Here is a 17,917-nt window from a genome sequence, read left to right as displayed (position 1 = left end):
TTCATAATGGATACATAACTCAGCCAAAATTAAATGGTTTCTGCTTTGAGACAAGGAGATGTTTCACTTGCCTATTACCACAGTATAACCAGTGGTTCCCCTTCAGCTTTTATTTGTCAAGTAGTTATTTATTAAACACCTTCATTCTTCTTCTGCTGTCATGTAAGATTTGTGAGACCAGTAATGTTTCTACCTTGACCTTTGTTTAATGCTAGTGCCTGGAAAAATGCCTGGCAGGTTACAATAAGTACATATTGAAAGAACAAATAGAATGAATAATTTAGGCCTGTATTCTATTTTTAAAGATAATGAAATTAATTTTGTAGTTCTCAGCCACTGACTAGATCATGGATGTCATCACCCAAATACCCTGACTGACAATCAATGGAAGGAACAAACTTGAGAAGAGTAGATGACCTCATAGAACTTGCAATTTATTGATCTTTTAATGGAAAAAAAATACTATTACCTTACAACAAAATGAATAAATGTTAAATTCTATTAGAAAAGAAATAGGCTGAACAACAGTAATTATTTATTTTATTTTATTTTTATATTTATTTTAATTTGTTATTTATGACAGTAGAATGCATTTCAATTCATATTACACAGAGAGAGCAAAATTTTTTCTATCTCCGGTTGTACATAACACAGAGGCACACCATTCCTGTCTTCATGTACTTGATGATGTCTATCTCATTGCACTCCCTTTTCTACCTCCATACCCCCTCCCTTCCCCTGCCTCTCCTTTGCCTTATCTAGAGGTCCTCCATTCCTCCCATGCTTTCCCCTCCCAACCTATTATAAATCAGCCTCCTTATATCAGAGAAAACATTCTGCATTTGTTTTCTTGGGGATTGGCTTACTTCACTTAGCATTATATTCGCCAACTTCATCCATTTACCTGCAAATGCCATGATTTTATTCTCTTTTAATGCTGAGTAGTATTCCATTTTGTATATATACCACAGTTTCTTTATCTATTCCTCTACTGAATGATGTCTAGGTTGGTTTCACAGTTTGGCTATTGCGAATTGTGCTGCTGTAAACATTGATGTGGCTTTTTCCCTGTAGTATGCTGTTTTTAAATCCTTTGGATATCGACCGATGAGTGGGATAGATAGGGTCAAATGGTGGTTCCATTCCCAGTTTCCCAAGGAATCTCCATACTGCTTTTCATATTGGCTGCACCATCTTACAGACCCACCAGCAATGTATGAGTGTGCCCTTTCCCCATATTCTCACAAACACTTATTGTTGTTTGTATTCTTAGTTGCCATTCTGACTCGAGTGAGATGAAATCTTAGAGTAGTTTTGATTTGAATTTCTCTAATTGCTAGAGATGTTGAACATTTTTCTCATATATTTGTTGATTGATTGTATATCATCTTCTGAGAAGAGTCTGTTCAGTACCTTAGCCCATTTATTGATTGGGTCATTTGTTTTTTGGTGTTAAGATTTTTGAGTGTTTTGTATATCCTAGAGATTAGTGCTCTGTATGATGTGTGTATGGTAAAAATTTGCTCCCATTCTGTAGGCTCTCTAATCATCTCACTGATTGTTTCTTTCATTGAGAAGAAATTTTTAGTTTGAATCCATTCCATTTATTGAATCTTGATTTTAATTTTTCCACTATAGGAGTATTATTAAGGAAGCCAGGGCCTAATCAAACATGATGGAGATTTGGGCCTACTTTTTCTTCTAATAGATGCAGTGACTCTGGTTTAATTCCTATGTCCTTGTTCCACTTTGAGTTCAGTTTTGTGCATGGTGAGTGATAGGGGTTTAATTTCATTTTGTTGCATATGGATTTCCAGTTTTAGTACTGCTGTTGAACAGGCTATCTTTTTTCCAATATATGTTTTTAGCACCCTTTTCTAATATAAGATAACTGTCATTATGTGGGTTTGTCTCCGTGTCCTCTACTCTGTAACATTGGTCTACAAGTCTTGAACAACAACAACTTACATGTAAAAATTAAATCCATAGTCATATTGATTATTAAATGAGATCATTATATTTTTATTCATTAGCCTCTACATGACAAAAGTCTTTCAAGAAGTTAATGATGATATAAAGATAAAGAGAACAGTTTCTGAGATTAATTGTGTGGTTTCAAATCACATGTCTGCTACTTATCAACTGTATGACTCCTGGAAAATTGATTAATAGTATCTGCTACTATGAAATGGGATAGTCTCAATAAGATTTTCTTGTTTATTTTTAATCAAAATCAAAAGGAGCAGATGAGTTCTCTATTTTGTTTCAAGTGAGACACATAGAACAGAAGATAATTATTCACGAACATGTGAGGTATTGGCATTCCTTTTGGAGTTTACTTTGAAAATCAAGCAGAGCTTTGAATAGACTCTACAGGAGAAAGAATAGGTATCAACCCAAAGCATCACATATGATTTCTATTTCATGAATCTTGTGCTACTACTACTCATGAAATTTCTGAATTTAATGAAAGATCCAATTTTGGAAAACAACCCTACACAGTTTTATTCTTTTTGGAGAAAGCTGGTTTTAAACAAAACCATCACTATTAATAGGAGAAGGTATATAGAAAGAAAATCGAGTTTGGGGAGAACAAATAACCAAGAACAGAATTTATACATTAGTAGCACATGTGCAAGCAAATGTATGGAGAGTTTCTTTGCTTAGATTTGGGTGGTAAGAATTACTCGCCAAGTTTCCTTCACCAGGCTGTAGTCTTGTTCTTAACTTATTGCCAGCTGATTGTTTGTGGTGGTCCTTAACAGATGTTTTACCAGCCTCTAAGGGATCTGGACATGAATACCCTAATAGAAAGAAGAAAAAGAAATCCCCAGAGAAATGTCACATTTGCATTCAAGTTTTTAAAGTAAATATTTATTTAGAATAAGAAAATGAAAGAGTGGGTTCACTTATGAAACATAAATAGATAAATCAAATGTTAGGAAACAAAGCAAGGAAAATGCAAATCAACTTTCAAAAAGCAGACAATAGCAGCATTCTCTCTCCCTCCAGAAAGTCTGTTTTGATTTTTTCTGATTGCAACTAACTCTCAGCTGTCAATAACATTGAACTAAAAGACAAGGGTTGTAGATAACTTGCTGTAGTGCTAAATCTGCTATAAACACCTGTATTTCTGCTCTTTAATCTTAAAATGTATAAAATGAGAAGTTAGGGCTTATCCCATTAAAACATATCGTATTGTGCCTTATCGATAATGGCTATAAACTTCTTTGTTTTCTAGGAAGCTTATCAGAATATTTTGGCTTACAAAAGCAAACAGACCCTATTTTTCTATTATTTTCTGGAAAATCACATCCCAAAGCCACTTTTTCTCTAGAAGCAGCAACTTAACTCCTGCAAATCTCCTTCTGAATCAGATTGATTTGTCCATGTTTATAAGTTTTATGTCATTTTTCTCTTGAGAAGTTCACATTTTTGTCATTGAGTTAATGGTGATCTGATCTAAAATAACTAGACTTTGGCAACACAGCAAACTATATTTGAAAGAGTTAAAACTTTGTTCTTTCAATGATAGGTTAAATATGGAATTCCTTCCATTTTTATTGACCTTTTGAGGCAACAGAGCCCTGAAGAAATAAAAAGATATGGAGAGAGAGAAATATGCTATAGAAATTGACATATATTATTTAACTTTTTTGAAGTTAATAAATCATTTCCTAAATTAGGTAAATTTTAAAGTAAATGTGCTATTTCTTCTCAAAACATCCTTACTTATTACTGTTTTAATGATTTGCTTTTATTTCTCTCTCTTTCTTTCTTTCTTTCTTCATTCCCTCCCTCCTCTCTCTCTCCCTCTCTTTCTTTCTTTCCCTTGAAAGACAGAAGGTTATAAGACGAGGATCTTACAAATACATGTTAAAGATTCATAAATATATCTGAGTTAGAGATTGGGTCAAACAAATTCATATCATCAAAAACAGTCAATAAATTTGGTTCTAAGATCTAAGAAGTCACTGTAAAATAGCATGATTTGTTTCAGAATTATTCACAAATCTCCATGAAAAAGGATGATAAAAAGAAAAGTCAATTTGTGTAAGATAAGAAAATTAGTATTTATATTGAGGCAAGAGCAAATGAAACATTTTTAAATGGCTTCCTAGAAGCAAAATTCAAAAACAAAAGATACCATTCCACAAACCCAGCCAACTAATGAAAAATGTCCATGAGGTAAAAAAAAAAAAAAAAAAAAAAACCACTTAGAAAAAAAATAGTAGAAATAGTTTCATTTAAAAAACAAAAACGATTTTGAAAAATGATATAATGTTCAATTTAAGGGGAAAAGGGTATATATTGTCTCTTATAATTGGGAATGGCTAATAAAATTCAGTTTGCTCCTATATAAAGCTAGTAGTAGTTAGTACCTTGCAAGGGTGCCTTCTCAAAACTTGTCCTTATTTTTAAGCTACTGGAGAACCTAGACTTTTATATAATAAAGTATTGAATTTTTGAAAGGCCAATAGTTTGTTTGCCCAGTTAAACATAGTAAGGGACAGATTCAGAATGTGAGCAGCCATCCTTCAACCCTTAGTTAAGGGAATATATAAAAATCAATAGATTATATTTTCCATTCCTTATTAAATATTTGGAATCACTGAGTGACAATTGCCTGAAATACAGCTTGTGTATGTTATTGGATGAATTCATGCCATAGCATATAAATTTCAACTAAGCCAAGATTTTTTTTATTCTATTTTCAAGACAAGTAGTAGGAGAAAAGCAAAGGTTATTCCACTACTTCCAGGAGCTCAGCCTCCTCACCACAGAACTTCCTAAAAAGCCAATTGGCCTTGAAGACTATTTGATTCATTTTCTCTCTCCTTCCTGAATGCTGAAGATGAATAGATTTTTAAGTTTAAAAACCAAAATATATTTGTGAAAACATTCCCACACTAATTCTTTACTGCTATAGTAGTTAACCCAATTTCTGCATAATACTCTGCAATACTAATTAAATGTGATGAGAAATTGCTGTGTCATAGTGCACATATATTTTCCATTTGTACACAGACTCTACCATCTTTATTTATTGCATGTATGCACATCAAGCATTTTGATTAATTATGACAATAATATATCCAAGTGATATATCCAAAATTATTTGGAAGACTAGGAAATATAGAAAGTTTTTGTTTTTGGAAGGTGCTCCAAAGCTAGCCAGACATCAGTTCTCCCTATATATTGTTAAGTAGGTCTCATATTGTATAACTACTTAATAGTGGCTATTTCATTGTATGGATTTTTTTGTGTGTGTGAATTGAAGCTTCTATTTTTTACCAACAGAACATCTTCTTTGCTTCAGTAAGGATGAATTTTCTTGATTATTATTCAAGTATTACTGCTCTAGGAATTCTTGGGAAACAGAGTCAAGACTGTCTTGTTCATTTTTATTATAACCTGAAAGGTTAAAGTTGAAAGTCTTTAATTAAAGAAAATTTTTCATCCAGAACTGAGCTCTTTATATTAACAGAAAATAACACCAACACATTTTTTGTAGGTTTCTGTTTGTTTTACAGTGCTGAAGATGGAACCTCAGGCCATACACATACTAGGCAAGTCCCTACCACTAAGCTACATCCCCAGACCTTTTCTAAAATATAACTTTTGACAGGATCTTCCTAAATTTCCAATCCTGGTCATTGTTCTACCTTAGCATCCTGTCACTGGGATCATAGGCATGCATGCACCATCGCTCAGCAAAATGTTGTAGTTAAAAGAATTATTTACAAATATTTGATTCAATTTTCACAAGGACACTGAAAAGCTGTCCTTTTGCCAGTAGAATAGACAAAGAACTTAAAAGATGATGAAGCTGCTTTGGTGAGATCAGTGTTCTAATTAGCTTTGAATTTAAGAGAGACTAATCTTAAATCATTACTCTAGGTCTTTACCAACCAGCACATTAAACAATGAATAACTTATGTGAACCTACCTCACATTTTTCATATAGTTACATTTGTTAATTGTTCATGTTGGGGGGAGTTGCTGGGTATAGCTGAATAAAATGTGCAATTAGTGTATTACAATGACTTTTGTATTGAATATAAATGTATACCGATATCTTTATTTTATTAGAGTATTTGGAAATATTTAATATATCTCATGATAATATGCAATACAAACTTTAATATATTATATTATTCAGTTATTGTATATAAGACATGTATGTAGCACAACAATTTATATTTCTTTTATGCTTACCTGCAGAATTTATCTAATAAGACACCAGGTTTTCGACAATAGAGTTATCTATTGTATTTCAAGAAATAGTAATAGATGATCAAGTTGGAATGTATAATGTCTCATTACATTCTTGTGTTTTAGTATCCATTCTGATTCTAGAATTGAAGTCTTACATTCCAAGGAGTTGTATTTATTGTTTGGGTTTTTTGTTTGTTTCTTTTTTTTCAAATTTCTATGTTATTCTTCAAAGATTTTGTTAGAGTGTACTTATTATTTTTGGGTTTTTACCTCTTAGGAATTTGACAATAGTTACCTACGAAATGTCAAAAACAAAACAAAACAAAACAAAAACAACCAAAGTCTTATCATTAGGAGAATAATCTGAGATTTTATGTGCCTTAGAGAAGAGCTCTTCATGGATCTCACTCTTATAAAACTAATTAGAACCACAACAAAATATTTATGTGTTATCTTACTTTCTCTTTTTTGATTTATGTAGTATTTTTCAGAATTCTATGGGAGATAAGAAATATGCTTTTCTCCAATTTTTAATGCTTTGAAAAGATTTTGAAAATGCTAGAGTATTATTACTATAAACTAAATAAAGTATAGATTCTGTCTACCATAATGATGCCTGAAGGAAAAAAAATGTGGAAAAAATATCTTAAAATAATTTTTCTTTGGCCTTTCCTCTTCTTCTCCTTCATTTCAAATCAAGAGATTCATTCTCCTGCTGGCTGTAATGGGAATCACTTCCAGTGCCATCCTGATGGAAATTGCATTCCTGATCTGTGGCGCTGTGATGGAGAAAAAGATTGTGAAGATGGTAGTGATGAAAAAGGATGCAATGGCACGATACGCTTGTGCGATCACAAAACCAAGTTCTCCTGTCAGCGTACAGGTGAGCAAAACGTTGCTTTCACCTTCTGTTGCACTCCCTGAATGAAGAACCCCTTCTGCTGGCCTGCAATCTGTATCTCAATTTTGCAAAGAGCATTGTTGTATTCTTAGTAGGTCTGCTCACATTCTATATGTAACAACAGTAATAGCCATCTTCTAATGAGAAGTATTATTGGTCTATAGAGTTCTATGAGTATTCTCTTCATGAACTCAGGAGACAAAGAGCTTTAAATATGCCCCAGTTCACAAACCTGGCATGGCACAATAGAAAAAAAAATTGGGGGTGAGGATGGAGGTATCAGTGATTCAACTCAGGGGCACTCAAACACTGAGCCACATTTCAAGCCCTATTTTGAATTTTATTTAGAGACAGGGTCTCACTGAGTTGCTTAGCACCTAACTTTTGATGAAGGTGTCTTTGAACTCATGATCCTCCTGCCTCAGGGATTACAGGCATGCACCACCACATTGGGTATATATTGAAATTTGAAACCAGCCCATTTGGATTCAGAGTCTCAAATTTCATAGGCTAGAGATGAAGTTAAGAGAACAAACAGAATGCAAGAACTGCAAAGAATTTTTCATAGATTTCAGGAAGTATTCTTGGTTCATCTCTGGAACATCTCTTTAATGTGAATTGCTTTTGAATTGCTTAATCATGAGCTCTTAGTGATTCCTTTTGTTCTGTATACCGACTAATTGGTAGAGAGTAAAAATCATGAGTAAGCAAATACTATAAAAACCACATTACTAATGTGAACTTTTTTTTTCTTTTTTTTTTTAGTGCCAGGAATTGAACTCAGGGGCACTCAACCACTGAGCCACATCCCCAGCCCTATTTTGTATTTTATTTAGGGACAAGGTCTCACTGAGTTGCTTAGCACCTCACCATTGCTGAGGCTGACTTTGAACTCTTGATCCTCCTGCCTCAGCATCCAGAGCTACTGGAATTACAGGCATGTGTCATTGAACCCAGTGGCTGATGAATTTAAAGATACAAAAAAAGCATCACATTTCTTTCCTAAAAACACTTCTTGGTTACACTGAAGAGTTTAAATAAAAAAATAAAGAAACATATGTAAACTAGTATAGATATACATGAAAAATAATCCTGTAGCCCATTCCTAGTGAGAGAATTATGTGTCCAAATGGGTTATTCTTCCAACAATAGTTTTTCAAAGTTGTTTCTATCTTCAATTGTTACATAAACATTTTATTTGGAGAATACTAGGTTTAAATGTGATTTTCAGTATAGAAATTATCCTTTTGAATATATATTAGTTAAAATCAATAGATAAGTATTGTTAGATTAATAAAATATTGACTGCTTAAATAATTTTCTATAGACTAATTCTTTTTCCAAAGAGACAGTTATTTGACTCAGATTAACATAATTCAAAGCATATATTTTCTTCCATATGACTTCTGTTCTTTGTCTAATTACTCTAATGTTGAAATAAAGCAAAGAATAGTCTTCAATATATAAGTATGAATAAGAAACTGGCAAAACTATGTTAAAACAAATATAAATTGGCATGAAAATTTTTAAAAATTAATTGGATATGATACAAAAGTTTGGCAAATTTAGATGTAAACCTTAAAATCAGGATGAAATTTTTCTATGGAGAAAGAATGCTTAGAAAGCTTCAGGAATAATGGTTATCAGAAGACAGGGATGATGTGGGGATGGAGAGAAGATAGGTAGCAGTTACAGAGGTACAGTTGGCCGTGAGGAATAACTTCTAATGTTCTGTGGCACAGTAGGGTAACTATAATTGGCAACCAACTGTATGTTTCAAAAGAGCTGTTAAGTGTTCCAAAAACAAACAATAATGATAAATATGAGAGATAAAAGACATGTCAATTACTCTAATCTGATCTTTATACATTGTGTACATATATTGAAATATCACATCATATCTCATAAATAATGTACAATTATATTGTGTCAATTAAAAAGAATCTAATGGAGAAAGAACTTCATAGCAATGTATACTTAAACAACTATAATGTCATTAAGAACTTGTTTGAACTTTCTACACATAGAAAATATTCAGAGAAAACATAATAAACAAGAATATTAAGAAAACAATAGATAATTTGAATGCTTCTGCATAGTATAATATTTATTGATATTTTGAAATGAAATCATACAAATTCCTCTGAATATGACTCAAAGATTAGACTGAAGTATGGTAAGGATGACTAGCTATCTTTGGAAAACTGGATTCTTAGAGATACTTGCATGTGTTGACTTATGACTTATATTGCACTTTTAATAATGTTATTAATAAAATATATCAAGGAATTTCAAGTAAACCAAAATTTAATGTAAATAAAGCATAATTACAGTACAACTGATATTTCATTTTAAAAGAGAAATGTAAAAAGTATTACTTTTACCAATCCATCTGCTTCTAATTAATCTGTAGTTTAGATATAGTAAATCATAATTTTGCCAAACTTTAAAACAATCATCATGCACAATTGCATATTCATATTTATGATAGACTTTTGTGAACATTGGAAGCATTTAAAGAAACCACAATAATGAGCATTGAATATATATGCATCAATAGTCCTTTTGATATTTTTTTATTTACTTTAATTAAATTATCACTTTTGCAAGCTAAAAGACCTTTAAACTATTCAAGATTTTCAATCCAGAGTTCAGGTTTATTTTCAAAGATGTCATAAATGCTAACTTGCATATTTAAAAGTTTCCAAAGTAATAAATTTACATTTATTAGTTAGAATGGCTTTTCTTTTATACATAAGTTGCCATCTCTTAATTAGTGTTCAAATACAAGCACATTAGTTTTATATTAGTATAAAAAAGAGCATGAGAGTTAAATTAAAATACAATACAACTATTAACATCAAAAGGCTTCTAATCTCAAAGGAACTATCTGACCAAGAAGTGTATTCTACCACATCTGGTCTCTCATGTCCCAGACCTATAAATAGCAGTTATATCATAAATGAGGAGTCAGGGGAGAGAGTTTCAAGTCTACCTCTCATGTAAAAGCAACTCAGGTTGCCATTCTTTAAATTAAAAAAGAAAAGAAAATGTTTGGTATTATAAAGTAATGTCAAGAGTATAGGGAAAATTGCCCCTCAGGGGTTGAAGGAATGTTAATTTGACCCTGCCTTCCCAGTTTAGAAATTTATGTAGGTAAAATCAGAAATATATGAAATTATAGATGCACAAATATATTCATTTAATTTTTTCGTTTTTAGTAAAAAATAATTAAACAATGTATTGCTTTTCAGTATGGAACTACTTAAAAGAATTATGGTGTACTCATATAATGAATTACTCTAATGTCATTCAGAAGAAATAAGAAAGGAATTCATTTAAGTTAAGACTTTGTATTCACACTTTGAAACTTCTCTCTACTGCTAAAAACACATATAAGTGATGCTCGCATGTTACAAGAGAAAATAAAGAGACATGCTGATTTACTACTCTGAGAAATACGAATAAGACAGAATATAGAATGCTGAGCTGTGCCTGCAATATTTTCATATCGATCTATCGGTCTGTTTGTCTGTCTAGTATCTCTGCTGCTGATGACAAATTACCTAACTGAAGTCATGTACCTAAAGAGACGTAAGGACACAGGCATGGGAATTCAGACAAGCAAGCCTCTGTCTGATGTAGAGATCAAATGTGATAAAAATCCAATATTGTTTTGGGATAGACTCCTACAAAAAAACAAACATAAGATATATTTCTGAACCATGAATGCTGGAAATAATGGGGTAGGCTGAAGTGTAAGCAGTGAAACCGTAGATAAGAACAAGTAAACGCATAAAGAGAAAAATGAAAGCTCTCAGACAAAATGAGATTTCAAACCAAAAGTCTAAAACGTACCAGGGAAGCTATCTCTAAGGAAATCAGTTCTCAAAACACTCATTACCAAATGAATTACTCGTGATTAAATGAAAATGAAATGTGTGTCTAAAAAATTTAGAATAATTATGTGGAGATCATGGAAGAAAAAAAAGAAAGAAAAGAATACATATGACATGTATATGAAAATAAAATATATTTAATGATATATATATATATGTAAATTATTGTAATTATTCTGCCTGTCATATTATATATTTTACATATTATAATATAGTCATTATCATTATAATATATAATATGACAAGCAGAATAATTGCAATTGGAAAAGGTTGACAAAATGATCTTAGTTCAGGCTGCTATAACAAATTAACATAAACTGGGTGGCTTAATCAGCAAACATTTATTTTTGACCATGTAGGAGGCTGGGAATTTCCAAGGTGGAGGCTCTACCAGAACACATGGATGGTTAGGGTACTATTCCTGGTTTGCAGAGACCATTCTTCTTATTGCATAAGATTGCTAATCTCATGACAGACCTAATTACTTGACCAAACCCCCTTTTTCTAATACAGTCACATAAGGGATAAGATTTCAATATGAATTTTCTGGAAAACAAAAATTCAGTCATAACACCCATAATGAGAAAAATGCAACTCCAAACTATAGTGGCATCACTTTTTATTCAACATTAGCTAGGTGATAATTAACAAGTTGAAAAACATCTGTGTCAGTGAGAGTAGATGAAGCAGACACTTTTAGGTTAGGGGATATTGGTAAACCTCTATGAAAAGTAAGAAATATGTATCAGTGACTAAAATCTACTTATTTTTTTTAAGAGAGAGAGAGAGAGAATTTTAATTTTTTTTTTTAGTTTTCGGTGGATGCAACATCTTTGTTTGTATGTGGTGCTGAGGATCGAACTCGGGCCACATGCATGCCAGGCAAGCCCACTACCACTTGAGCCACATCCTCAGCCCATGCATTTACTTTTTTACTAGCAATTCTGCCTCCAGGAATTTATGAAGTAGATATACATTTGTGAAATAAGCTGTACAAAAATATTTAATTATTTTACAGTACTTTAAGTCATGTGTTTAATATGCTTAAGTCAATGCATATAAAGACACCAACTGGCACAGTAAACTCACACACAAAAAATTTGAGATTTATGTGAGGTTCCAAAAAAAACCTTAAAATTTTTCAGCAGTTGGAACTTACAGAAGGCATTGTACAAACTCAAACTAGGAATTGGCATCAAAAAGATTTACAAAACATGCATGTGGAAACTAAAATCATACTGAAAATTACTAAGTTAAAAAAGAAATCATTATATGTATATGTAACTACTTAGAACTACATGAAATGGGAAGTACTACACAGCAAAATAACTGTAATGACGTTTTCTAAAACATAGAGTTTATTTTTTTATACCAGCTTTAAGTTCTCGGCAAAATGTGAGCAGAAAGTATAGAGTGTTCCTGTATAACCTGTGCAACCACACCATAACCAGTTTCTCTCACTATCAGTATCCTATAGCAGAGTGGTATATTTGTTATAATCAGAGAACCTACATCTACACATCATATTATCCAAAGTCCATGTTTTTGCTCTATATCTCTTACAGATTTTGGAAAATACATAAGGATATGTATTTACTATTATAATATGCAGAATAGTATTACAGCCCTAAAAATGCTGTTTCTTGCCTGTTTTTACATTATTCTTCCTCCCTGGCAGCTATATTTTACTCTATAGTTTTGCCTTTTCCAGAATGCTATAAGGATGGAATCACACAATAAGTAACCTTTTAAAATTTACTTCTTTTACTTAATAATATGCACTTAATTTTCTCCTATGCCTTTTCATTTCTGGCAGTTATGAATAAAACTATCATAAATGTCTGTGTATGTTTTTTTTTTCAGACACTTAACTAACTGTCCTCTGAAGGGGCTGTACTGTTTTGCATTGCCATCTTCAATGATTGAAAACTCCTATGGTTCTAGATCCTTGCTTGCCTTTAGTGTTGTCCCTGTTTGAGATTTTTGCCATTTTAGGAGTTCTATAGTGGTATCTTATTATTGTCTAAATTTGTATTTCCCTACTGGCATATAATATTAACCATCTTTTTATACTATTTTTTGCCATCAAATTGTTTTTGATAGTTAGATGCTGGATATAACCTAAATGGGTCAAAATAAGGCAGTAGGTACAAATGTTATGGTATATCCATAAGGCATATTACTTTGTAGTCATTTTAAAAATAGAAGTCATTATGATGCAGTGACATGAACGTTACCTTTTAATTCAGTGTTAAGTAAAAAATGAAGATTAGAACAATGAGCATAATATATAACATTTGTTTAAAGGAAAGAATATTAATAGAAGCATATTATTTTCTATAGCAAGTATTATTTCTAGAATTATTCCAAAGAAACTATTGTCTTCTTTTCTTTTCTTTTAATGTAGAGGAAAAAGATAGCTAAGGAAAAAGCCTAAGAAGGCACTACACTTTTTATAATATAAGAATGCGCTACACTTTTGATTGATTGTCTGAGAGTTGTGATAGATTGGTGCCAATTCATACACATTTCACTCTGGATTCCATTGGAATAAGCAACATAAAATTTCAAGTTAGGTCCCAGAGTGGGGTTAAAGGTTAAGGATGAAGAGAATCTTTAGCAAGCAGATATAACGACACTAACTGGTACATGTGGAAGTTTAACTTTGACAGTGGTATCATGCTCTGTTTTGACCTACTGTATGATAAAAATCCACTATGGATTTCTGTGAATGGCAAAGCATTATACTTGTCTGTGTGTGGATTATTTTGTCATCTTTTCCTGCTATTGTATCAGCAAATACAAAGTGAAAAGTTGAATTTAGTTTTATTAAAAATAAATCTGTATATTCTGTATATTTAAAATCAATAATATACTACAATGGAAATTGCTATATTTATATTGCTATGATAGAATGTACATGAAATTTTTTTTCCCTTTTTTTTCATTTATAGACTGGAAAATGAATTCCCGAGCACTTTATCACTGAAGTGCATCCTCAACAAACCTTTTTTTTTTTTTTTTTTTTGAGAAAGGGTCTCACAATTTTGCTTTTAGTTTTGCTAAATTGCAGAATCTAGCCTTGAACTTGTGATCATTCTATTTCAGTCTCCCTCATTGCTGGGATTATAGGCATGTATTACTGTGTCCAGCACTATAGGAAAGATTTTTTTTTAAAAAAACATAACACTTTGTTTTTCCTTTTTGTAACCGGCCTTATGGAATGCTTCTATTTATTTCAGACAGAAATGATGTGGTGAGCTTTCTATTGTCCACAAGTCATAAAGTCAATTAAATACTTTGTATATTTCTTCTATGAGCCTTGCATATTTTCCTTTGACTATTATCAGTTTCCTTTCTCCTTTCCTTTTGCTTTCCCTCTCTCTATTCCTTTTCCTTTCTTTTCTTTTCCCTTTCAGTATTCTGAGGAACCTAGGGTCACTCAATCACTGTACAACATCCCCGACCCTTTATAATTTTATTTTCAGGCGGGTCTGGCTAAATTGCTGAGGCCAGCGTCAAACTTGTGATCTTCCTGTCTCAGCCTCCCTAGTTGCTGGGATTACAGGTGTGCACCACCTTGCCTGGCTTCAATAGCAGTTTTAAACCTTTGGCCATATATTCACTGATCTCTCTCTTCAATCCTGCCCCACCTTTTTCTTAATAGGTTAGATAGTGGTGCTGTGACCTCCTGGTGCCTATAGGACCTTAGTCACTTTTACTTCTTGGTCTTCTATTTCCTTCTCCTCACTAGTGTTTCTTTCTGTTCATAAGCATATTTAGTTCAATAATGTGAAAAACACAGTTTTATTTTATTACCTCTCTTCTTTCTTCTTCCCCTCATTAAATCACCTGTGTTGTGCACCTAGATGCTTTTTCATCTCATTTATCCCTTTTTTTCTTGTAGTCTAACAATCAGCCCCTACTATGGATGAAAATTGCTATTTCAGAGATCACCAGGAATGATTTTTCAGTTCATACTTTATGTCTTGAGTGGTCCTTCTCCATTCAGTAACAACATGAGTTTAGATAATTTGCCAACTCCCTATTTCATTTTATTGATCTACAAAATAGAAGTGATAAAAATAGCATTTAATGAAATGTACAGAATGCCTAGAATGCAATAAGCTTAATAAATGATACTTTTGAGTATTAACACTGCCATTCTTGACAGACCTGCAAATCCTTTCCTTGGAGATTTCTTCTTTTGTGTGTTCTCACATTAGATTGGCCTCTTTACCCACTTACCATTCAGACTTTTCTTTTTATTTCACTTACCCTTGCCCTTTTAAAAAATTTCTTCCTATTCTTTGTTTTTAATTAAACATATTTGCTGAATATATAATATGGGTCAAGCTTTATTACATTTTTATATTATTTGTTTCGGTGCTTCTCATTTTTTTGCGAGATCTCCATAGCAATCTCTAACATTTACAAAGTTTCAATTATTGTCTTCAGGTAAATGCCTTATGATATCTATCACTGAAATCCACCCCATACTCTAGACCCATTTTTTCCAATGCTTTGCTGAACTTTCTCTCTGAAGTCACAAATTCTTCCTCATTGCTGTGTTTTTGTTAGAAGCATCTTCAGTCCTTTGAACTCTCAGATTTAAAGCAGCAAGTACCTTTTGACCCTCCATAGTTGTGATTATTTTCCAAGTCCCAGTCCTGCTGGTGCTGTCTCCATAGTGTCTCAGCTTTTCCCATTTCATTGTTTCTTCTTAGCATGGTGGCTGAGGCAGAAACTCGATTCACTGTCTATCTAATCTTTGTGTGGTCCACTATGATTTCCCCTAGTAATCATGAGCTTCAATCTATTCTAGATACATTTTAGTTTCCTCTTCTCATTCAGTAACCTGACACATACTTTATTTTTAGACAGTAAGATTGCAAGAATGCTGTGGACAAGCTCTATTATATAATAATTACAAGACATATCTTGAATTAGCAGTCAGCATTTCATGAACTATGGCCCCACACTGCTTTATTGTCACTTTTTGGAAAGGTCCCTCCCTTTCCTGCCTTTATATCTTTGGTGAGTGGCATCTTTTGTGTGGACTAGATTCAGTACATGATAATCAAATTATTCCTAAAAGTCATTCATAAAACTCAGTATACATGTTTCTGTGAATTTAGTGCTGGTGGTAATTTGTATATGTATTATTAAAATGAGAAAATTTAAAATATTCCAAATAGAATTTTATAAAAGATTCACTCTAAAATGGAAGAGACAAAATTAAGAAAGAGATTTACATTCAATATTTATACCGTGACATATTCCCATTGAGTAACAGGAAAAGTATTCAAAAAGACATTATAAATGTATTATTGAGTAAATCCTTTGGATTATTTCAAAGATTCATTTCTTTTCATGCTCATATTCTTAATTTAAATGCCAGTCATATCCAAGAACAGAAACTGTCCTATAATAGTATGTGTTGTCTTTTATTAAATAAAAGTAAGTGGATCTGCTTACAAAAATATACATCTATTTTTGTAAAATGGTCAAAACTTTTGCACAGAGAAAACAGAAACTCTAGAAGATATCATATAATTTATTTTGAGAACTAATGTATTTTTTCAGATTCAGAAAAATACTTAATTTTCCTAGTGCTGTTGACTTTGTGTGGTGTTTAACCTAAATCACATAATTGTAGGGAACACAAATCAAAATAGTCTTTAGAGTGTCTTGAGTGTGTGAGGGATTGTGCTAGGTGTCATTATACCAGCATGCCACTCTCTGTTATTTCTTGGTTTCTGATGTTGCTGTTACTTGGACATTTTTATTTTCTTTGCTCAAAGGGTAAACCTACAATTACCATAACAGAGTCTTTCTTATATAGTTATTAAGTTGAAAACATCATTATAAATAAATTAATATATGCAGAACTCCACTTGATAAAATTATCTAATATGATTTTCTGCATATTCTAATGAACAATTTGTAAACACAAGTGATCTCTGTCATTATTTCATTTACTTGTGTATATTTTGGAAACTAAAGATTTTGGGTTTTTTATATGTAGAATATTTATAATTTATATAACACATTTTCATATTATTAATCACTACTTATTTTAATAATACAAATTTGCCCTGTGTCTCCAATTACTTATTTATAAAGTATGGTGCTTAAACTACAAATCTGTAGTATTTGATCATTGCAGACTTCCTGTCTAATGACTTAAGTAGTTAAGTATTTTTCCTGATATGAAACAAATACAAAATCAATATTCTTTAAGTATGTTTATTGAGATCATTTGCTTTTGAGTTTTATCCAATTAATGATCATGGCCTAGAAATTTAATTAAACTTATCTTACCTGAGTTATTCTTATCAGCATTTTAGTAAAAATTAGAACCATACAAACAAGAAAAGGAGGAATAATTAAGCTTCAAATCTCCCCTGCAAAAAATCAGTGGGAGAAGGGAGCTATTTAAACTAGGAAATTTTATATAAGTTACATACCATATTTATTCATATTTCTGATGAAATAATCTGCGTTAAAGTTTTAGAGTCTTCTGAATATGACTCTTACATTTTCCATACAGTATTTAAATCTTGAATGGAAAATAACTTTGCTACTATTTTTACTCTAAAACATTGATAGTGATTTTGTCTGTATTAATTGAAATAACTGCGAGGCCATTCTAGAGTCAATGGTTAAGAATGTCATTATGTGTTTGTGATTTCTGGGCATAATAGGCAGCTGTATCATGATTAACCAAACCAAAAATGGAAATTATATTATTCTTGAACTCTGCAGTCATTCTCTCATACTTATAGATAACTTCATACAATTTAATACCTAACTTAGAATATCATATTTTAAACTGCAATTATATGCTGTGCATTGATCTTTTGTTTCTAATTAGATTATAACCTCTTTGGTGACC

The 17,917-nt window shown here is 31.9% G+C and overlaps 1 protein-coding gene across 1 annotated transcript in view; it reads left to right on the top strand.

Annotated features, from left to right (window-relative positions):
• The window catches only part of LRP1B (LDL receptor related protein 1B), a gene marked incomplete at its 3' end in the record, with an annotated part of 1,847,377 nt that overhangs the window by 1,166,401 nt on the left and 663,059 nt on the right, over positions 1-17,917 (top strand). Inside the window, exon 21 of the mRNA XM_081262419.1 lies at positions 6,920-7,102. Within this exon, the coding sequence (XP_081118545.1) occupies positions 6,920-7,102 (183 nt within the window). The remainder of the gene's footprint in view (positions 1-6,919; positions 7,103-17,917) is intronic.

Source organism: Spermophilus citellus (assembly GCF_964194105.1).
Source record: "Spermophilus citellus genome assembly, chromosome: 11".
Lineage (NCBI taxonomy): Eukaryota > Metazoa > Chordata > Mammalia > Rodentia > Sciuridae > Spermophilus > Spermophilus citellus.
This window is presented reverse-complemented; position numbering and strand designations above follow the sequence as displayed.